Raw genomic sequence first — 22,953 nt, 5'->3', positions numbered from 1 at the left:
CTTTGGAATATTTTAAACTGACTTTGGGTCACTAGCACTTTATTCCATGAAGTAATTTAATTTTGCTCAGCTGAGGAAGAAAAATCCCAAGTCTGTCTGGCTAGAGTTCTACATTTCTATATAATAAAGGTATTTGGCATCCTTGAGACTGCTCTTTTCATGTGACATCTTTTATGAAGTAGGCAGAAGCTGGAGGAAGAAAGAACTGCAAAGAGTTTCTTCACAGTACTACAACATCTTTGGAGAACAAATTACTTCAGCCAAGAGGCGCTGTGACAGTGTTATTGATACATGAAACTAAATTCCACAGAAAAGGTAACGTACAATGAATTCGGGAAGGTTATTGATGGTATCTCTCTTCTGCCGTTTCTTTGGCTGAGGCTGTACTTCTGGTGGCTCACAATATAAGTCTGTTTCAGTCAGAGTTTTTATATTGCAAGGCTCATCACCCACAAAAGCTTGGGCCTCATCAATTGTCATGGCTTTGTTCAGGTTACTGCCCTAGACAGAAAATAAAAGGCTGAGTTATCATCACAAAGTCTTGGGGGACAAGAAATCCTGAATTGCAACTTTCCATTTGGATCCCTTTCAGCAGCAGATATGATTTGCACTGCAGCCTACAGAACAGCAGAGTGGTTGGGAATTATGTGATTTCCCTCCCTTCCTTCCTGGTGTGAGATGAGATGCCCCTTCCAGTTCCCAGGACGTCTGTTGGGGAGGGCATTTCCAAATGCAAATGCCAGACTCAGCAGGAGGGGGCATCCTCGGCAAACCCACAGAACAGCTAAAAAAGATAGGAACTCTTTCTGAGAAAGGGTGTGACGAGGAAAGGGGAGCTGCCAATGTTCATCATCTAGCAGAGATAAAGGACTCTACCAAGAATTTGGGGTATGGCATTAAACATTTCTTAAGGCTTTGAGAAAAAAAGAAAGAAAAATTCCATACATGCTTCAAGGACAAAATGAGCAAGCACCAATTTTTGACAAGTTACCTTTGCATTAATAAGTTTGTTGACTTGTTTTTTGATGCCATCTGTGAAGTTTTCAAAAGTTGGGTCTGCAACATAGGCAAAGGAGTGGCTCTCATTTTTTACAACCAATTTATAATGATCCATTAGAATAACAGTGGTAATGTTATAGTTTTCTGGGTCTTCCAGTATTGGTGGGGAAGAAAAAACCACCGTGGTTTCATTAAGTCTTGTAACAACCTTTCCATAAAACTGTAAGAAACAAGACAAGAAGAAGAACATGCGCATTTTAGAGTATGATTCCTTTCTGTACCTAACTGTTGATAACTTTAGACCATAGAAATAAACTGCTAAATTTATATCCTCTCCAAACAGCAAAAATACATTAAAAAAAAAAAAAAGAAATAAATTTGATGGCAATAAATCATCAAATCACTATATTCCAGCAGTTGCCTGCAGAAGAAGCTTGGGCTATGGGTCAGTTTCCATTGCCTCCAATTTGTATGGCTCTTTACCACTGGACTGATACCATCAAATTCCTCTTAGATTAGGAAGTTAACATGCCACCCTTAATCCTGATCATCTTCTGTACCTTTGAGTAGCTTGGGTGGATTATTTTCTGCTTACACCATATGATACCTCACTGGATCTCAATACAATCATTAAGTGAAATTTTGGAATAAAATTCAACAGTTGTTACTTAACTACTCAAGGTAACAACTCAGTTCACCCATTCTCCATCCCCAATTCAACAAATGTTTTTACCCTGACACATTCAGTCATTCAGTAACATCGACCACAGGTAACAACACTAATAGGAACCCTCAATATTTATTCTATCACCACCTCTGTTTATCACTTCATAACTCAATGCAACTAGATAGCTTCTCCCCAACATTTCTGATATTCTCATGTAAGTAAAAGCAAACCAAAACATTAGAAAAGCTGAGTAGTCTGCAAAGTCTTAAAGAAGAATGTATGCTATAGGTAATGCTGACTCAAGCTAACAGGTTGAGTATACATAAGAGGAGGTGTAAGAAATGTTGATAAACACTGTCAAGAATGCTAAATAGACTTTTAGGTTGTCCTGGGAGTCAAGATTATCAAGATAATTATCTTTTGAAGTTTATGGCCTAAAAATGTAGTCAGTTTTCCTCCTAAAAATCTTTAGGGATAGGGTTCTAATGTATCCCAATCCAGCTGGCTTTGGCATACTCTAAAAGTTGAATCATGCATATAATACAAAACATGCTCATTACAAACCCTTTATGGATCACAAGACAGTCTTACACTGAAGAGCCAGCCTTAGCAAGAGTCTTATAATGTTCTTACTGGAAGATCACTTTTAGGTCTAAATCAAATAAATTGTGATCTTCACTAGAAGAGGGGGAAATCGATACTATTGGCAATGTCAGTTCCTCTTAACAGAAGATGCAAGAAGGAGTTTTTTTTAATGCTATTTTCCACAATTTTTTGTGGCCTGTTGCAGGTGGAATATGCATGAAAAAAAAAAAAAGAAAAGAAGACTTGGTTCATTGAGATGTCAGGAAAGAAAAGACACTGTGCAAAGCTGAGTGTTCTGCATTGTCTAGACTTAGATCCTGCTTCAGGCAAACTGCTAATGGCTGCATGGGGAGAAGAAGAAGAAAGATAAAGAAAAAACAAACAGTTTCAAATTCTGAAATACATCTTTTATCCTTATCTATATTGAATGAAATGAATTTTAAAGCAGAATATTGCTAAGTATAAATTAATGTAAGGCAAGATGGTAGGAAAGTCGAGACTTTCCACAGGAACATCCTGAACAGACTCAGAAATATGTTCAAACCTTATTTCAGTCCAAGCCCAGTGGAGTCCAGTGGGAAAGTTCATATGTAGTTTTTGAACAGATTATATGTTGTACATGCAGTGTTATGCCTTTGGGGGAAAAGAAAGTAAAATACCTTTTTCTGATTCATCCTCCCTGCTTCTGGACGCTCTGCATATATCACCAATGAGAAAGACTGGATGAGCTCAAAACCAGTTCCAGTTACTGTAATATTTCTCCCTCCACTGCAAGGCAGAATTAAAAAAGAAGTCAAGTCACTGGCAGACTACCACAGCTATCCACTGCTTCATCCTGCACTGCTATTGCTTCCACTGAAAAAAACCCTACGTGTGATGCCTATATGACAATTAGATGTCCTACAAAAAGGACTTCTGTTAAACCTATTGATGACGAAAGCATTTAAAAGATCAATTTCAACTTAAAACTCTATTTAAAAAAGCATAATTGAAAAAAGAACAAATTGCTTTGCCAGGATTTTTGGCTGTACATTGATGCCGATATTTGTGTGCGTTACTTCTCCAATGATACTATTAAAATCACTCTGCCTACAATATACACATACAGACAAAGAGCTGAGAGTATATTTTCCACAGGTCTGTAGGGACCTGGCTTCTGTATTCCCTTTTATTTGCACCACATTGTTTAAAAAATAATACATTCACATAAGAAGAAGAATTTGCCAGTGGGAATTAAAGTCATTGAAGTGACATGGATTTAGAGAGATAGTAAACCTCAAAGCAATACATAAAAATAGGCTTTAGTTGATATAGAAGAAAAAAAAAAATTTAATTCCATGGGGTAAATCAATATTGATCTACCAAAGAAAAATTCCAGGTCCCAAAGTCACCCAACCAAAAATGAAAAGGAAACATTACCACCAAATCCTATTTTACACTCTATATTCAAGAAGACAGGTACTAATATCTCCAAGAGAAGTCACAGCCAAATTTATTTTTAATGTTCTGTTTGTTAGGTCATGATGTTACATTTTTTACATAGACTTTTGAAAAGGGATAAAAATTAGGAAGTATACCGAATACTTTCAAACATCAATTGCAGTTAAGACCACAAGCCCTACGTTCCTGAATGTGTGCATTGATACAGTATAGGAGTGTATTCCAAACAATTCTATATTTAATATTTTTATTACCTATTACACATATTTTAAGCCAGTTGTGAAGAAAGTTATGACAAACATTTCATTACCTGCTGAAGCTGTTGACTGGCAGGAATTTGGTGACAGTAGGATTCTCACTGTATGTAAACACCTGTGGGACAGTAATTCTTGTGCTCCCATAGTTCATTGTGACTGGAACAGGTTCAACCTTGTTGTTACGTCCTGTAATGCAGACAATGTCGTCTCCAAATTCAGTACTAGATTGAAGAAGAAAAAGAAGAGGAAACATCTTCTGTTACTAAGACTATGGAGTTTTGTATTCTTTTACTGTATACTCCAGAACAAAAATACCAGTGCTCTATTTTTGCTGGGTACAGTAGTTATGAGAGGAGATAACACTTCCATTAGAGCACATAAGCTTTTTAACAAAAGAGATGCAGGATGTAACAACGAACAGTGTACAAACACAGGAACAATGCAATGTCAGCACACTTAGTGTCCTTCCTTTTTTCTGGGAAAAGACAAGGGCAACAATTAATAAAAGGCAAAAGAAGGGAGCAGAACAAACCATGGGGGAGACTAAACAATAAGTATTTTATACAAAACCACTGTGGACATGCTGAGTGAAAGCATGGGTGGGTTTGAAGCAGCCAGTCTAGCAGAGAAAGCCAAAAGTGGAGAAATTTTTGGACATCTAAATTCTCCCACTTAAGGTGTTTTTATAGCTGCTCCTTCTGCTGAAGCCCCTGAGTGAGTTTCTGTCTGAGTGTTACATGCAGATCACCATTGCATGGGAGGAGTCACAAAGATATAGACAAAGGACTTGTTTAATTTATAAAGGGCAAAAAGGTTGGTGCTTTTTTAGGACACAGCTCTGTATAGTTACTTGGCTTACGTACACATTGCAAGGCTGGCTACCGACTGTAACTTGAACATCCTTCTTGGAACCAGTGGCCAGATTTATACCAGAGATGGTAAGTCTGGTTCCACCTGCTTGTGGACCACTTTCAGGTCTTATTTGAGAAGGATGAGGTTCCTGCAAAGAGAAGATGGTCAAACTAAGTGAGAAAATTAAAATAAAATTTATACCAGTTAGGTAATATGAGTTTAATATCACTACCTGAAAAATAATAAAATTGGAGCAATGACAGACAAATCTTCTAAAATAAAACAAAATCTTTTACTATTCATGCTGAAATAATAACAGATAATGTGAATGCACTTTTTTTCTTTATTGTATTTTATGAGACTTTATACAAGTTTCAATTCCCTATCACAAAATGTAGAGCTAGCAGCCATTAAGTTTGTGAGAGCTCCCTGTTTGATTTCCTGGTTTCATACTTATTTTAAGATTTCTTTCTTCTTTATGGCTGAGTCTATCTTCATCTTTCCTTACCCTTTCCTATATTCTGTGTCAGCTACAGGAGACAAAGAACAAGGTTTTCAAAACTTGCACTACACAGAAAGAATATAAAGATTCCCTTTATCTCACAAGGCTCTCAATAACTGTGGTAAAACTGTGTGCCTATTCTTAGGCAATAAACTCACAAAGAAAGAAAATCAGAAAATGCTCAAATTCTCTTAATGTACTTAGAACCTTGGAGTGGGTTCCTTAAAACCAATTAAATCAAGCAGACACACTTCAGATTGTTACAAAATTTGTTTTATATTTAAATTCCTCAACAAGTTCCCTCCTTTTGTTCTCAATTTAGTCAATGATTGTATTCTGGGAGCTCCAACAAATACCATAAATTAACAGTAAGGGCTTTTCATGAGCAGCATGATTTAATTACTTTGTCACTAAGTAGTTTCTGCTTCCAGTTGAGAAAAGCATCCTTATTCAGGACCACACTGAAGCTGCTGAATCAAGAGGATGATGGAAGCCGAGCAGGCCGTGTGATGTGGCCTCCAGCTGGTTCTGGGTGCCACTGCCTGCTGACCCCACGGCTCACCATGCCTGCAGACGTGCCACAGCTCCCGTGCCCAGGGGCCACAGCTGCTGTGTCTGCAGGCACCACTGAGCCCTGGGCAGGCCCCACTGAGCCCTGGGCAGGCACAACTGTGTCCTGGGCTGGCACCACTGAGCCCTGGGCAGACAGCACCATGTCCTGGACAGGCCGCACTGTGCCCTGGGCAGGCACCACTGTGCCCTGGGCTGGCACCACTGAGCCCTGGGCAGGCAGCACCATGTCCTGAGCTGGCACCACTGAGCCCTGGGCAGGCACCACTGAGCCCTGGGCAGGCACCACTGTGCCCTGGGCAGGCCGCACTGTGCCCTGGGCTGGCACCACTGACCCCTGTGCAGGCAGCACCATGTGCTGGACAGGCAGCACCATGTCCTGGACAGGCAGCACCATGCCCTGGGCAGGCAGCACTGTGCCCTGGGCAGGCACCACTGAGCCCTGGGCAGGCAGCACCATGCCCTGAGCAGGCAGCATCGTGTCCTGAGCTGGCAGCACTATGCCCTGGGCTGGCACCACTGACCCCTGGGATGGCAGCACCATGTCCTGGGCAGGCAGATGCCCTGGTGTTACACACAGATAGAGGATGTCAGGTCTAAGAGTGTGGCTGGTGCATTGCTATAAGAGAACCTGATCCTGTGTTTGCTGAAGCATACTAGATCAAGACCTTAAGGGAGGCTGTGAATAGGTGATGCCTTTTCTGATGTACAGCGGTACTGCTTCACCATGCTAAAACAGGCTTTTCTTAAATGAGTTGAAAAAAGTAATAAGCTTATTTGCCAGACTCATGTATATTTGTAAATGACAGCTGTTCTCCTCTTGCATAATCTTGCAAAAATAGTTGATTGATAATAAAGTCCAGGCTTGGGGCTATTTCATAGGAAGGACATGCATATAAAGAAAGAGGAACGAAGTTTCAAAACGGCCCTTGCTGATGAGGGTTTCCTTGTTCATTATCACACAGCACTGATGTTCCACTTGAAGGAGGAAAAGCCCTTCTTAGAGACAGAGAGCAACACGCCCACCTCTTCCTAGTCATGCAGCAAACCCCTTCTCTCATGTAGCTTTGCTCAGGCACAGACCATTTCTGTGACAGCTTACAGCTATAAAGCCAAGGGCACACCAATTGCAGGGAGGAAGGGACTGAAATATTGCATTTCAGTTCAAAGCTCGGTGAGTCATCAACAGGTTTTTAACAAGCAGCAGGAATCCATAAAACTGCATCCAACTGACTTCATGGTTACTTTACAAATTTGTTTTATTGAAGCTCAGATATTATAGCAGCACGGAGAACCCTTACGTGCTCTGCTTTTTTTATACTTTCATGTCTAAGCAAGTTCCCTCTGAAGGAATGCATCATGGTTTAGCACACTTCACAAATCCACAATGACAACCATAATTTGCTCTCGAGTCACTGAGCTTTAGGAATATGCTTTAACTAATTGGGTGTCAATTGCTTTTCTTCCCCGAGAGAAATCTGTTTGTAAACCCTTCACTCCTCAAGAGTGAGCATATGACTGCTCTCATGCACTACCCTTTGATTTAGCTTTAATTTAATACATCACTCAGGTTACAAGATTTTATATAGGGAAGTCACTCAAAGTAATTTCAAAGCATTTTAAAAGCTCATTTAGGTCTATATAACCCTGTGTGTGCATCCTCATATTTGGATTTAATTGCTTGCTGATTGAAGCAAGATTGAAACAAGACTCACCAGGGTAAATAAGAAGTTTTAGGGGGTCAGTTTTAAAAATAACATTTGAAGTTTAAATTAGAATAAGTCTAGATATGCACTTTATAGGAAAAAACTCATTTGTGCTTCTTTATAACAGAATTTTGTTGCTAAAAAGATTACAATTAGAACTGTATATGAAATACACAGTTAATAAAAACATAGTTTATAAAAATGGGTCAAATACTTTAAGCATAACCTTACCACATGGACAGAAAACCATACCTTTTATTAAGTTCAAATTAAATCCTAATTGCTATAAATTGTTAACCATGCTGGACTTCTGTGATTTCCACAGGAATTGTTATTTGCATAGCATGCTTAGGATAGCTTTCAGATTAATGTTTTCCTCAAGAACCACTAAAAAAGCAGTATAGGCAAATTCTTTCTCTATGGACCTCTGAAAAAAATCTCTTTAAAATTTGTAGCCTTTTCCCTAAATACTACCTCCAGGTAGGAGGAGGAAGGTTAGGCTCCAAGGACAAGCTTAAAAAGAAAATTAACAAGAAACCACTAAAAGCAAGACTTTAAACATAGACAAAGGAAACAAAGAAAGAAAAAAAGGGTTTCTGAATCATCACACACACTATTCTCTGTTACCTCAGCATAACAAATGAAAGGAAGCTTGCTAGGAACTTCAATGGACAGCCATATTCCTTTCTCTTAGCAAAAGTGGGAGTTTCAGCTCTGTTGGGTTATCTGATGGGTCCCTTAGGCAGGGCTCAGCTGTCCCTGTTGCCAACAATCAGTAAATGCAGACTGAGACACAAATCTGAAGTCAAAGCACACAGCATCATTGTCTTTGAAGGACCTGTAAGTGGTTGCCTGCCTTTATCTCCCTAGGAATAGGGATGTAGAGGTAACCAGCTAGCAAAGTTATCTCTGAAAAACACAGCTCTAAGGGGGAAATGAAAGAAGTATCTGTTCTGTTTTCCACAGAAACTGGGTTTTTTTTTCTTTTTTCTTAGAAGGGCGTCAACTCCACCTCTTGGAACTGAAAACTCATCTACGCCAGACAGGAGAACTCACCACCCACCCCTCATGCATCCATTGTGCACACACATCTCAGTTGCACTTCAGGCTGAATGGAAAACTGGGGCCAAGGACCACTCTGGGAACTAACACAGAGAGCAGCCAAAGAGGAAGTGGAATGGTTATGGCTAACCCTTATTTTGTCTTTAATTGCTGATCTTGCAGCTGTCCCTCAAAGGACAATTTTAAAAGCACTTAATTCAAAATATTCATATTTAACACATTTAAAGTAATTCTGCAAGTACCAAGAGCTCTCAAGAGAATAAATAATGTGGACGCTTCATAAGGATTATCTAATAAGGAGAAGCTGAATGATGCTTTGTGTGCAGAGAAATTCTTCAGCATGACTGCTAACACTTTGTTACTATAAACTTGGAGAGAATATTATTTGATTAATTTTAACTTGCTATTTTCTGTTTCATATTTCCCCTCTTTCCCTTCCTCCTAAGGACCTGCCAGAAAAAATAAGCAGCTGAAATAAATTATCAAGAATTTTAATAATAATTTTATTGCAAAACCAACGTGCTATGAATAAGTTTTATTGCTCCTCTAAAATATTCATGGATGGCTCAAAGAACAAAGCTCCATCAGCCCAGCTGGCAGTCTTCTTAGGAGTACCAATAAAGGAAAAAGTAGGGTCATGCAAATGCTCAACCAGAAAGCATTTTTCAAAAATGCAATTAGGTAGATAGGATCAGGAGGAGAATGATACTTTACTGAATGCCAAGTTAATTTGAAGAAGTGCCATCAGTGGTGATCCTAGACTTCAACAAGAACTGTGTTACCTAAGGAGAAGGCAGCCCCTTCCCATGGTTCAGCAGTCAGACAGACACACACGGGCCCTTGCAAGGTGCCACGTCTAATCTATTTTACAGAGTCTTATCTCATGCAGCCTGGCAAAGCTGCACCTGACCCACAGCTCTATGTTGCTACCAAAGTCCTACAGGAGATTCCTTCTCCTTGCAGAGGAAGACAAGGGGCAGACAGTAAATCCATCTGTGCAAGCCTTCTTTGAGGGATAATAAAAATGCTGCTTTTACCAAGAGCCCTTTAAACTGAACTCAACCCGAATGTTCAACTGTTACAAATGGGACTGATAAGCCTCCAACCCCAAGTGCTGCAGTATCAGTGATGCTATTTTTTTCCAAATCCCCTCAAGGATTTCTTCTCTCCTTCTTTCTGCCCTTTTGTCATTTCAGTCTCTGAATCAGAAGTACACCTGCTGTCATGATAAATACCTCCCTTTCTTTTTCAGCCCTCTGCACCTTGAGATCTTTGTTGGCTCTGTCAGAAGGCACCCGGGGGAACTCACACTTTCTATAACATCACTGTAACATCACACTGCAGTGCTCAGTGCAATTATGATGTTAAACAGAACATTTGATAATGTGTCCTGTATGGAATTTGTAGCAGTCCTGCAATAATTCCTCTGGAAAACATCAGCCTTTGTGAGGACTTGGCAATACTTCATTTCTCATGGACACAGTAAAATTTAAACAACCCTGCAAATGATAATTTAACCTTTGTTTTATAATTACTTGAAGTGTAGAAAATAATTCAAACATATTTCAGTTTTTCTATTATTTTGCTGGAAATGGAGGAATGTTTTTTCAGATCTATACTTCTTTTGTCACCAGGAAAATACTGTTCATGTCTTCCAGGTAGTTTAATGCTTGAGCATAAATATTTACTGCAATAACAGGCTACCTTGTTATGAGGGCTTTTTGATAGTTTAGCTTGAAAAAGCCTGTTCCAATGTCTGTCAGCTGTTCAGTGGCCTGGTTTTTGAAGAGTCTGGAAAGCCATTTCCCAGCAGAGGGACTTAGTGCCACCAGGACTCCCCAGTGCCTTTCGTTCTCACGATCATGCCCTGTGTTTGCAGAAAGTGGATTTGCAGTTTTGATAAAACCTGTGCAAATCCACAGCTATGCTGTCCAGAATAAAATTCAATACAATAGTACAGTTTGGAGTGATCTTCAATCACCAGGTGTAACTTGCTCCCTACTGCATGATTTCTCCCCAAAAAATTATTTGATCTAAACAGGATTTCTTGCTTGTAGGTCCAATCAGAATGTAACCTGCTTGCAAAGGGAAATTTGAGTACTTTACACATAAATCTTCCTTAAGCCATACCTAGATGTTGAGTTCAAGATCTCAAAGTCCACCTGCAACCCAACTTTTCCATCTTGTATCAGAATGCTGTGTAAGTATAACTGAACTGATAAGTAGTTTTCCCAATGCTTTGATAACCACAAGGCTATTTTCCTTATTGGAAGGATAAAAGTGCTATAAATAGGTTATCTCTTGTGCTTTTACACCTGTGGTTAGTACCCATTCTGTTGCTATGGTTTACCTAAAAGCAGTGGTTATCTGCTCCAAGCAGTGAGACAACACTTGTACATTGCATTTGGTACCTAATGTTCAAATAATGACAGCATGTTTAGTAGCAAATTCATATTTCCTCCTTGTTATACCAATGCAAATGTGGCATTTAGATTCCTGTGTGCCACTGTCTTATCCTTGCTTCATCAGAACAGAAGTACTGGAAAAAAACCCAAAGAAAAATATTGACAAAAAGGCTCTAGCTGGCCCAAGTATATCTGTGACTTCACGTTCAGGCCATTTCCCAGTGTCCTGTATTTTTCATCACAGCCAGAAATCTCTTTTTTGCTTGCTTTGTTTTTATCTTTTGCCCCTTTCTTAAAAATCTGTTCACTGAAATGCTGTGTATTTTTCATTGTAGTTTCATGCTTTCTGTATGCTAGAGGGTAAATTATCTCCATGTCTGTTCCACTTATAATCACATTTAGACATGAACTTGCTTATTAGCAGTGTACATGGCTGCTGCTCTTACACAGCTACTGTAGATGCTCTGAGCATTCACATTTAGCTCTTACATTTTTTATCCTGTTTATTAATCTACAATGAACTTTCAAATCTTTAATATTTTATGAGTAGCAATTAGTCTTTTTGCAGAGTTAGGAAGGTGATATCTTATTTCTTCAGATTTTTTTTACTTCTATTTTAGTAAAAAATACTGTTTGTAGTCTGAAAATTCTCTAAGAGAGCTCCTAGCATTTTCGATCTCTGTGGTCTGCTGGTGTCAAATCAAAGCCCATCTTTTACCTAGCTAGCAATGGGTTTATTCCTTTTTTCTTTCCTTTTTTTTTCTTTTTTTTTTTTTTTTGTTTCCTGGTTTTTCACAATTTTCTTTGCAATTAAAAATATAGAGGTGTAAAAGAGAACCATTCCCCCAGCCTCTTTTTTGCTCACCCATCTTGCATCTGAGATTGGATTTTCCAAACAGATTCATGTTCTTCTTCACTTGTTTTGTTTGCTCTGCAGCTTTCCTGGTTTGCACTGTCATGTCCAGCCAACTCACTTCTGGTCCCTTACAAACCATCCAAGAACAAGAGGAGCGCACACCCATGGAGCATCACCAAAGTTCTGCATGTCTTCTTTATCTATTTCTCTGCTTTTCCATTTGTCTGTCATCAAGCACAACACCATCTATACAAAGTTTCCTTTCCCAGAAGAATTCCTGGACATGACTCTGTAAATAAGGGATACTGTCTACTATGGTATCCATCTGTGGTAAGCAGCTTCTAGCCCATGAACTGCACCACTGAGATAAAACTGGTTGCCCTTTATCCTTCACTAAGGTAGAGAATCAAAGAGAGAAACAAAAAACCACCAAGGAAGCTACTGGTGGATCACAAGAGGGGCCCGAAATTCAAGAACAGTTGGACAGCAACAGAGGAGAGGAACCTAACAGAGATGCACAGAAACCTTGGCATGAAATCTATGCTTCAGAGGGGGATGCTGGAAAAAGCACAACGGTGCCAGATCACAAGCAGAGACACAACTGGGAAGGGAAGAGAGGATGGTGTCAGAGTGTGGCCCCGTGATGCTGAGAGATGCCAGCTGCAGCACAAGGGGAAGCCAGCAACAGATGGAGGTGTTCAAATGGACATGATGGGCAGCAAATGGCAAAGCCACCTAAGCTCCCTTCTGTTGGCTCCTGCAGGCACTGACCTCCATTTGGGGGTCTGCCTTTGATGCAAATGCACTTCTTCACAAATAGGAATGGGCTCCTGTGCTTCCACACAAGCAGAGAACAGGGATGCTGTTTCCAAGACCTCATGACAGTGCACACAGATGTGGATAAGATTTTCACAAATATACAGGCCATGTTGTTGCTGTGCCTTTATCACAGCCATCTTTCCTTCACAAGTCCTTTCCCTCTCCTCATCCTGGTTCCAGCTGCAGTAAGTTCTGGCTCTTGAAAAAGTAATTTTTTACCAAAATTATCTGCCTCACACCGAAAGCCAAATTATTCTGCCAACTCTTGCATGTTATGCACACAAAAATAAAAGGCATAGCCCATGAAGTGCTGTAGACACCAGCCAGCTTCTTGGAGGTCAAAATGTCATTTCATGGACTATAAAGGTAACCACAGGAGCTAAATTAAACCTCTGAGTGGGGAACTCAAGCCATTAGGATCTGTTCTTTCCCCCTCAACTTCCCTCCTTTCTCAGACTCAAGGGAGCCTGTTTCTTATTTTTTCAGACAAGCCACCCACTCACAGGATATTCAAGCGGAGAATTTCCACTGTGCATTCTTGGCAGTCTGGTGCTCACCGCAGTGGCTGACCTGACCCCCTAGCTCTCCTCATCACAGCAACCATAATACAAATCAGTTCCTGCAACAGCAGAGAGATGAGGAGCTGAGTCCTGCCTTTCTGGGGCTGCTTTGTCCAAACTTTACAGCATGTAAGCTGATCAAATGCTTCCAGGCACTCCAGGTGCCCAGGCAGAGCATTTCCCTGGCAATGTGCATTGTGTGTTGGCTGCTGTGGATGGGACACTTCAGCAAAGGGCTGGTATGTTAAACAACTTATTCTTTGGACTGAAAGCAGCATCTTTTTATCATGAGGCAGACACCACATGATTTTCTGAAAACACCACAGAGCTCTTCTGACAGGTTTGATGAAGAAATGGGAGCATGCATGACTGGAAAGTCTGCACAATCATGCATCCAGTGTTTACTGTCAGCTCTAGAGCAGAATCATGAGTACTGGATGGTGGGACATGTACTTAAATGCATGGCTCAGAGGATGGTTAAGACTAATAACAGCCACATGAATAAGGGCCAACTTCACTAAAACTCTCAGCTATCCAGGAGCTCTCCTGTCCCCCATGTGGACTGACACACAAAGAAGATGTACTGCAAGACTTGAGAATAAAATAAGAACCTCAGAAGCAGATCCAGACTTCTGTGGATGTGTGGTTTATCAGCATCAATCATAATGGCAACAAGCATGTAATTTTCTCCACAAAAAACCCACCCAAAGCCCCCAGCTACAGTGTAAAAGGAATGTAAAATTGAAGCAACAACTCAGGGTGAAAAATCCAGGAGTGAGCTGAAACCCTCCACAAAAGCCTTGAGGCACTGCTCAGGTGAGAGCTTCCAGTGCAATTGCTTCAAACACCACAACGCAAAGCAGAGGATGGATGCCACATTTGGGGGTAGATTGAGGTGGAAGAATGCACTTGTTAAATGTAATTGTGCTGTTCATTTCACATTCAAACTTCCAGTATGGTGAATGTTCATGTTTGTTTTGAGGTCAGGCTCTAGTTTATCCTCCCTTCTTCCTCTTTTTGGTTATTAATCTCATTTAGGAAAATAGACATCCTGGTTTACAAGAAGTAATTTTTTCCAAGCCAGTTCCTAAACTACCTTCAGCACCTCAGAAATGTATTACACTCTTGCAAAGTTCTACCTCTAATTTCACCATCTTAGATTTATTTGAGCTTTCTGAAAAGTCATTTTAACCTGCACAGCCTAAACATCACAAAATTGTTCTGGCAAATGCTGGAGGTGCCAGAACCAGCCACAAGCTCTTGTCCTGGTGCCTTGAGTCTAAAGAAGAGGTGTTCTGAGAAAAGAATCAGCGCTTGTATGGGATCAGCAAATCTGGGCCATAAGCATTGGAAAAGCTTAACTCTTTCCTTTGAGACTGCTTCTCACTGCCATAGCAACAAGCAAATCAGATAAAGTTAACAACAAATGAAAAAGCAGGACTGGCCTTTAGCCATGTTACTGCTCCACCTGCTCAGAGACCAGCCAAGCTGTCAGTGCTCCAGATGTACTGCATAGCTGGATATTAAAATTTAGCAGAAGTTCATTTCTATTTCACTAAACAGGAGAATGGCTATTGCCTGAGCCTGCTTATAGTGAAACAATAGAAATGTCAGCAGAGGATGACTGGGTTATCAGAATTTAATTTCATTGGGACTGTACTTGAACTGAACTCAGGCTGGATAGATGAAATTGTGATGGGTAGGGAGACATAAAGCTTTCTTCTCCTGTTGTGCAGCAAATAGAGTATTTACTGTACAGCACAGACACTTCTGGACCAAGGCATTTTTGTTCAGAAATAATTTTAAATTGAAACCATGGCTTATCTTTTAACTGGATTTTTGACCCATTTCATGAAGGTCTTCCACATTTGTCAGTTCTGAAATGCTCTGTGCTGGCAGACAGGAAAGAAGCATGAGTCTGAGCCCCAAGTTGTTCTGACTATTGATTCTCATCAATCCACCTTTAGAAATAAATCACATTGTTCAGACTGAGTATCAACAAAAGCCAAACAGTACTACTTGTAGAATCATGGAATGGTTCAGAATGGAAGGGACCTTCAATGCTCACCTAGTCCCACACCCCTGCCATGCACAGGGACACTTTTCCCTAGATCAGGTTGCTCCAAGTCCCATCCAGCCTGGCTTGAACAGTTCCAATAATGGGGCAGATACAGCTTTTCTGGGCAACTCTTTTAGTGACTGACTACTCTCACCATATAAAAAATTCTTTCTTATACCCAATCTACTTGATAAGTGCTTTTGGTGGCCGATACTAATCACGTGTACGAGGCTGAGGCAGTGGGGTATATGGTGATATCTCTGGTACACACAGACACACCAGGATGAGCATCTCCAGCGGCTCCTTGTGCACTTCTACCCTGTCATGCCACACACTGCATTTAGAACAGCCACTGTTAAAGATGAAACTATTCTGCTTCAAGTGGTCAGAGCTCACAGTAAAAACAATAATAGCGACCAGCAGAAGGGTATCCATCCCATGTGCCAAAGAAACAGGGATACATGAGAGAAAATTTATTTTAGGGGGGCTCTTGGAAAGATTATTTTTTTTCCTTTGTATATACTGAGTAGAAGAGGTTTTACACAAAGCATAGATTTTGCATGTCTGCTGAAAGAAGTCTGAAAAAAGCATTGAAACAAGACTGCAGCTTTTAAGCCAACATTAACTGATGCAATTGTCTGCTCTGATTGTCTGTTCTCATGCCAAAGCATTTGTGCCACACTTGTAGAGATGCACATCAGTGTGACACCCCATACTAACTTCAATCCTACAGTCCAAAGTTGGCTTCACTTTCTTGTGGAATTCAGGGAAATGAAACTAGAAATCAATATCATCAATTTTAATGTGTGAATTGTATTATTTGTCATTGCTTTCCATATTGTAAAAAGGGTCCACATGGAAAGAGTCTTGCAGTAAATAAAAATGCTCTTTATCAGCAGTTGGCTTAGGCATCTGATTTTTCAGTGATCTCAATGCAGACAGAGACTGACACACAGAGAGTTTTGGACTTGCAGGAAGACATCCACCTAGGTAATGCTCGTGCACAGCCACTTCTCCCAGCACCTCACTGACAGGCAATTAAGAATCTTTCCCTGAAGTGGCAATGGCTCCTTATGTCCCTTTCAGATGTGCTGAGGAGGGAATCACACCAAAACAAGTCCAAAGACAGGTTCCAAATCCTACGTGGTTCAGGTTTCAACCCACTCCATAATAACTTTGCGTTTTCTGTGAAAGTCATGGGAAGATCTTTATACACAGAAGGATAGGAGAACTGGTGCAGAACACACCCAACAGATTCATGTCAAAACCTCATGTAGGTCTTACTGTCATAGTCTCTGTCCTAGAGAGCACAAACATACACATGGGAGATTATACCATTGTTCTCTGGTTAAGATCATATCCTACATTTCCACAAAGGAACACATGAGATATTCAAGCAACAAGGGTAGTGCAGTGTCACCAGAGAGAGGAGGTATTTGCTTGGAAATTACAGAAACCCCACTTCTAGCCTGTTTTGTGAAAACAAGAATATCCTCTTCTTAGTTAAATGTCATTGTCAACTTATTCCACTGCTGAATTCGTTCCTTTACTTCTCACAAGACATCAAGAATTAATGAGACAGAAGTTTAAATAAGGGAGAAGATAAAAGCCTAGCACACAAGTTATGTTTTATAGTTTTATAGGTGTAATTTTAAGTATCATTATGGGGACTGATATTATTTAAACCTCTCAACTATCACATGATCTTATAAAATTTGAAGACCTCATAGCTACAGATAAAGCTACTTGCTGCCAAAACCACAGGCTAGACCAGCTATAAGCTAGGGCCACGTTCAGAGCAAAGCAATTAACACAGAAATGAAATTCTCTTTCATAGTCACACTGAAAACAAAGCACATAAGTAATATGAACACACATCACGCTGTCTGTGGCTCTGCATGCCATACTTTTGAATGAAGTAAATTATTAAAGAAATTAATGTACCTTCATTACTTATTCTTCAGCTGCTCTGCATCCATTCTTCTAATTAAGAAAATTGCTTAGACTAAATACTATGATTAAAATAGTGCACCATGTATCTAGAGAATACCTAATTTTTTGCAGTGCTGACTTTTTTATTTAATAGTGATACTTCAGAGATATTATGTCACTAGTGAATAAGTTTATCCCAGTTGCTTTTTTACCACATATTTTTAACTTAGATGGAAAATGACAGAATCATATTTTGAAACTCTTAATCTATTGATCAGAATTGATTTTTCGTTCACCTTTTGTATATAGAAATGCTGGAATTAAGTGTTTTCTAATATTTTTCAATGGCAGTGCTATTGAAAACAGTACAACATGAAACAGTACAACAAACACAAACAATTCTGCTTAACTTTAACTTATGTCATACACAAAGTATAAAACAGATCTCTGAAAAAAATGCACTTACCTGGTATGTAAACAACACTTCACTTGGTGATCTACCTAATTTTCCATTGATGTCAACTTCAATTTGACCTTGCTGTGGTTCATTCATGGGTCCAACTTGACACACAATCCTGAAAAGAAAGAATGCAAGCTTATCTGTTAGAAGTGACAGCTGCAATACCAGGGCAATGTATGTGAGCTACCACACACGCTGCCAGCAGAAGCACCAACTTTGCTTTATCCTATGCTGTGTAATCCATTGCTGCCTCAGATTCCCAGCAAAACCACCCAGGAATAGTTTGCTTGTCTATCCAAGGGCTGATAAAACTGAAACCTGAGCACTGCACACAGCCACTTCAGCAGTCTGTTAGTAGAAGTGCTTTCTCAGAAGACTCAAATTCAGCCCCATTAAGTTGAACCTCTGCAACCTGACACAAGATTTACTGTGGACTTTGTGATGTTAAAAAAACCCAAATCCACAAAAGAGCCCCCACCTCCTTGATGCAAACATCAGACCATCAGCTGTCTTTTAATTTTGTGTGTTTTAACTGCTGATAATTTTGTTGTGCATCTTGCTGCCTTTCAGCTTCAAACCTTTTCACACCTATGATCAAAATTCCTTCAGAATTACTGTTCTCTGAAAATAAATTCACAGAAAACACATGCAATATCAGAGGTCAAGGAGCACTGGCCAAAAGAATGCTGCCTTAGAACTAACACTGCTGCTGAGTGATAGCTAGGATGTTTAAATTATTATTTCAAACAGGTAAACCACAGAATGATAGCATGAAAGGGCAATAAGGATTTGACACACTTGAAAACTGGGACAAATGCTTAATGGAGAGCTGATAATACAGTTAGATAAGGAGGTATATAGTGCTCATAGCCTGCTCAGTTTCATACAGGCCACACCCTATGATCACTGCTCATTTCTGTCTCTCTCCCTCCAGGATTATTGCTTTTCTTCTTTAAGCAGTGCATGACTTCTTAAAAAAACCTGAAGTAGCTAAAAATCCCTCAATGACTCCAAATTACTGGGTATAATGTACTTAAATCAGGACTTATAATAAAAGGATTGTCAAGTCCTTCTGCAGATCACTCCAGACTTTTTTCCTGGGTACTGGCAAATGGACAAAATTCTCGGAATTCCTGCATGTCCTGGCATGTGTACGGCTGCCTGAGCCTGTTCCTCATCATCTCTCCACTGCATTCTTGGAAGTTGTATCTTCATGTCAGGCAGAAACAGGAAATGGTGCCTTTGGAGGAATTTTTACCATATGTCAGGCTAGGGAAAGCAGTCGGGGGCCGGGGCCGGGGGCTGTGAGGGAAACACTGTAGCAGGGATTTTAATTGGAAAAGTTCCCTCCCTTCCCAGCGCAGGCATTCCCTCCCTTCCCCCACATTACTAATGGAAAACTACAAAGAATGACTTCTCCAAGGCCAACAATTAAATCACCACAGAGCCAGAAAGCACCCTTAAGTGTCTTAAATCTTGCTGTGCATGGGAGCCACTGTCTCCTAAGAAGACTAGCTTTTAACTGAAGAAGGATAGGGGAGCAAGACAAGGCACTTTAAATTATTTTTTAAAATTTAATTTTATAAAAAGAAGGTAATAGTAGTAATAAAAAAAAACCAGAGGGAGATAAATACAGAAAATTAAAGACAGCTATCTGAAGATTTTGACAACTTCTTTTTTTAAGCTTCCCTAGCCAGGAACATCCTTCAAAACCCACTAATTTGTTGATAAATGACATGATGCAAGTTGCATTTGTTCTCACCCATTACTACATTGCCAGAACTTAGGAAACCAGTAATGTTGCTATGATACAAGGAACCAGTCATCTCAGTTTTGGCTGCTTTCCATGTATTTAAAAATATCAAAAAGCTTTAGAAAAAGCCAAGAGGATGGGGAAATTCTTGTAAGGCTATGTCGCAATTCAGTGTAGCTTTTGCAAACACTGAAAATAGGGAGTGGGGAAAGATGACTGGTTGGAAGTACATGTAAATGCAGGAGTGACGGCAATAAAATTGGGAAGCAGTGAGAAAGAAACAGCTATTCTTTACCTTCTTCAGTCCTAGAGGCCTGGGAAGCTTCTAAATGCCTGATCCATGCCTTGACTAAAGTTAAATATTTTTCAAAATCTAAAAAAAATCACTTAGGTGTCTTCAAAGTCACTTTCAAAACATGCCACAGAATTAGCAAAAAGTTACTGTGTTACAATTTAAATTCTAGGAAGGAAAAGAAAGCCAAGGTTTCAATTGCAGCTTTCAAAAGCAAATGAAAGAAAAATCCATCATTACTCTTAATATTACTACTGAACCTTCCTGCTATGCTTTCCATCAGCTAATATCAAAAGGGTATTTCCCTCTTGAAATTAGAAGCTTGATATAATCTGTAGTAAACACCTAAATACCTACCTAGAAGAATTTAGGCATTCTGTTTTAATTTTTGGCACTGCTTAAGAGTGCGACAAGTATTCCACAAAACATCTACCAACCTGCTTAGGCAATTCAACATCCATGGACTTGTTGGCTTTGAGATGAAACTTAGTCATCTACAGCTTAACCTAAGCTCTGGGCTCCCTCCCTCTCCCCAGGCAAGAAACTCTGTGGCTGGACTAAGCAGATTGAAGCTTCCTCTTGTTTTCCCTGCTTTCCCATAAATCTTGTATGCTTGCCTTCACTGTGGTTCAGATGTAGCAAAGTTTTAATAACTAGATGCACATGTAGAATGCCTTTAATTTAAAAACAAATAGTCTTGATATATGTGTAGTAGTTTATGAAAGCTTTTCAATCAAGTAAGGAAAAAACTTCAATCAGGAGCAGGATGGTAGTACACCATTGTAAATTTGTTGCTGTATTACAATCTATAACAATAAAGAGTAAGACATGTTACTATGAAATATTGCATGTATATCATAGCAATAGTTATTTTTTCAAATGGTAACCTTTTGTAACCACAAGAAGATAATCTTTTCTTGAAAATGCACAGAGGTTCCTTTTTTCTTCTAAAATCTTGTGAAAAGCATCCATCAATTACCTTGTGGAAACAGAGTAGAACTCCTCTTTAAAAAGACATTCCTTGTCTGCCACTGTTATATTTTTTACATCTTCTGCCTTTATTCCCAAATTAGATCCCATTATGGTCAAAAGAATTCCACCACTTAGTGGTCCAGTTTTTGGCTCAATCTGTTTGCATAAGGGACAGGGAAAAAAAAAAAAAAGCAAAATTAAATACTGCAGTGACTATGTTACTCTTCTATATTATTTAAAGCTACTTTGACTTACCGACATTTGAAATGCAGATGTTTCTTGTAGGGCAAACAAAAAACAAGCTATGCAACTTTTTAATGTTAATTAATCATCTGTTAGCTCAGAACTAGCATTCAACAGCTGAAGATTTCATGTCTCCTGTGGCAGACTGTTATGTACAAAACTCTTGCCTGGTGTTTATTCTAAGTCTGCTTCCTCCACTGAAGTACCGTGATTGTGAAAAGCAAATTCATTGCACTCTTCTCACAATCCTTCCACAGAGGTTTTCCAGCATTTCGTTGTTGTGATTTTATCCCTTTAGGTTCACAGTAGAGCAGTGCACTTTCCTAACACGCAGTGTTGCCCCACATCGTGTTTTCAAAAATTCCTCCAGTCCCTTGATTTTCCTTAGTGCATCTTGTGGTAGGGTGCTGCAGCATGGGCTGATGCTAACCAAGTAATTTGCAAATAAAATGAGGACAGAGAAGATCATGTACTTGCAGTGGAGTGCTCAGACTGGAATATGGCCCTGACAGACACTTCAGTTCAGAATATTTGCTGGAGGCTAACCTGCTTTCCTACACAATGCTTGGAGCACCTTCAGCAAGACCTTTTCAGGTCTTCAGCTTTGGAGAGCTGCAAGTTTGCCATCGAGAAGAGTGAGGTTGCACTTCAATGCCTGCTCCATCAAAATCAGTCCCTCAGGTCTAGGCAAGCGGAGCACAGCGATGTGGCTGCCTCTGCTGGCTGCCCAGCCACTGGCTCTCCATCTGCACCCAGCCCATACACAGACCAGCTGAAACATTACTCAACTGTCTGTCTAGCTCTTTCCAAATGTTATGTTCATATCTAAAGCTAATGTAAGGCCTGAAAACCTAAAATATTTTAGCATCTTTTTTTTTGTCCACAACAATGTAGAAACAGTATCCCAGGTGAAAACACTTTTTTTTTAGATTTCCCTTTTCCTTTTTTTCTCAAATCATGGGCACAGATACTACACAAGTATTCTTCTCCACACATTCTGTCAATCTTCTAGGGTATTTACCTTCCTTGGCAGACTTCAGCTGTTTAACAGCTGTTTCTTCTCAGATGTACCCTCATGGCCGACCTTCCTCAGTGTTCTGCAGGTCTGCCAGTAGGCACATTGCACCTCTAACTGCACAGTCTCCAGGGATGCAGTGTCTCTTTGAGCCACAGGTTTCAGACACGGTTCCTACTGAGTGAAACATCCCTGCTACAACTCTCAACCTGTATCACACAGTCACCACATTTTGTGATGGCTTGGGATGTGTCCTCATCAAACAGCGTGTCTGAGTTTCTAAGTACCGATACCACTGCTGCAGCAATTTAGATTTGCCCAGTGGAAGCATGTATCACTCTTTTCTCAACAATTATGCCCATATAAGCAGCATAGGCTTGTTTCTGGAAAGGACATGGATTTATGACTTTCTTTGCCTGCTGACCCACCCAAAGTGGACAACAATCTTCCCTGACCCTGAGTGAATGCTCCAACTGCAGAGTCAGTCAGGTGCTCATTTGGCCTCTCTGACTTCTGACATTCAGTTCCTACAGCCTTGGATTTGATGCTGGTGTGGACTGAAAAATATCACTGACACCTGGAAAACACTTCGTGACACAGAAAAAATCTGCTCCCTTATTAAATACTATTTAAGGTCTAGCCTGTAAAAGAACCTGTTATGTATTTGCAGTTCCAGGAACAGTGAACGTCTCTTACAGACTCATTTCAGGTAGAAAGGACTTTTTGACAGAAAAAAAATCCATGCTAAGAATGCAAGAATCAAATGCCATGTTTTGAGCATGCACTGCTACCCTGGCTTCTGATACAGCGAGGACAAGGCTTGAAAAACAAGGAGGCTCAAAGAATCCATTCAGTCTCTTATTCTGAGTCCTTACAAATCTCTCACACACATCACTACTGACATTATTTCCTTTCAGCTATTTCAGAGGCTTGCTTAAGGAAAAAAA

General features: G+C 40.0%; 1 protein-coding gene across 10 annotated transcripts in view; it reads right to left on the bottom strand.

Moving 5' to 3' along the window:
• Window positions 1-22,953, bottom strand: part of PLXNB2 (plexin B2) — a 250,888-nt gene that overhangs the window by 28,344 nt on the left and 199,591 nt on the right. For all 10 annotated transcript variants that reach the window (XM_026790282.2, XM_074539984.1, XM_026790283.2 and 7 more), the window contains 7 exons: window positions 20,756-20,904; window positions 17,738-17,846; window positions 4,812-4,948; window positions 4,002-4,169; window positions 2,911-3,019; window positions 992-1,219; window positions 325-501 (listed from right to left, as the gene is read on the bottom strand). In XM_026790282.2, the coding sequence (XP_026646083.2) occupies window positions 325-501; window positions 992-1,219; window positions 2,911-3,019; window positions 4,002-4,169; window positions 4,812-4,948; window positions 17,738-17,846; window positions 20,756-20,904 (1,077 nt within the window). The remainder of the gene's footprint in view (window positions 1-324; window positions 502-991; window positions 1,220-2,910; window positions 3,020-4,001; window positions 4,170-4,811; window positions 4,949-17,737; window positions 17,847-20,755; window positions 20,905-22,953) is intronic.

Source organism: Zonotrichia albicollis, chromosome 4, assembly GCF_047830755.1.
Source record: "Zonotrichia albicollis isolate bZonAlb1 chromosome 4, bZonAlb1.hap1, whole genome shotgun sequence".
In the NCBI taxonomy this organism is placed as follows: Eukaryota; Metazoa; Chordata; class Aves; order Passeriformes; family Passerellidae; genus Zonotrichia; species Zonotrichia albicollis.
Note: the sequence above shows the minus strand (reverse complement) of the source record. Positions and strands in the feature narration are given on the sequence as shown.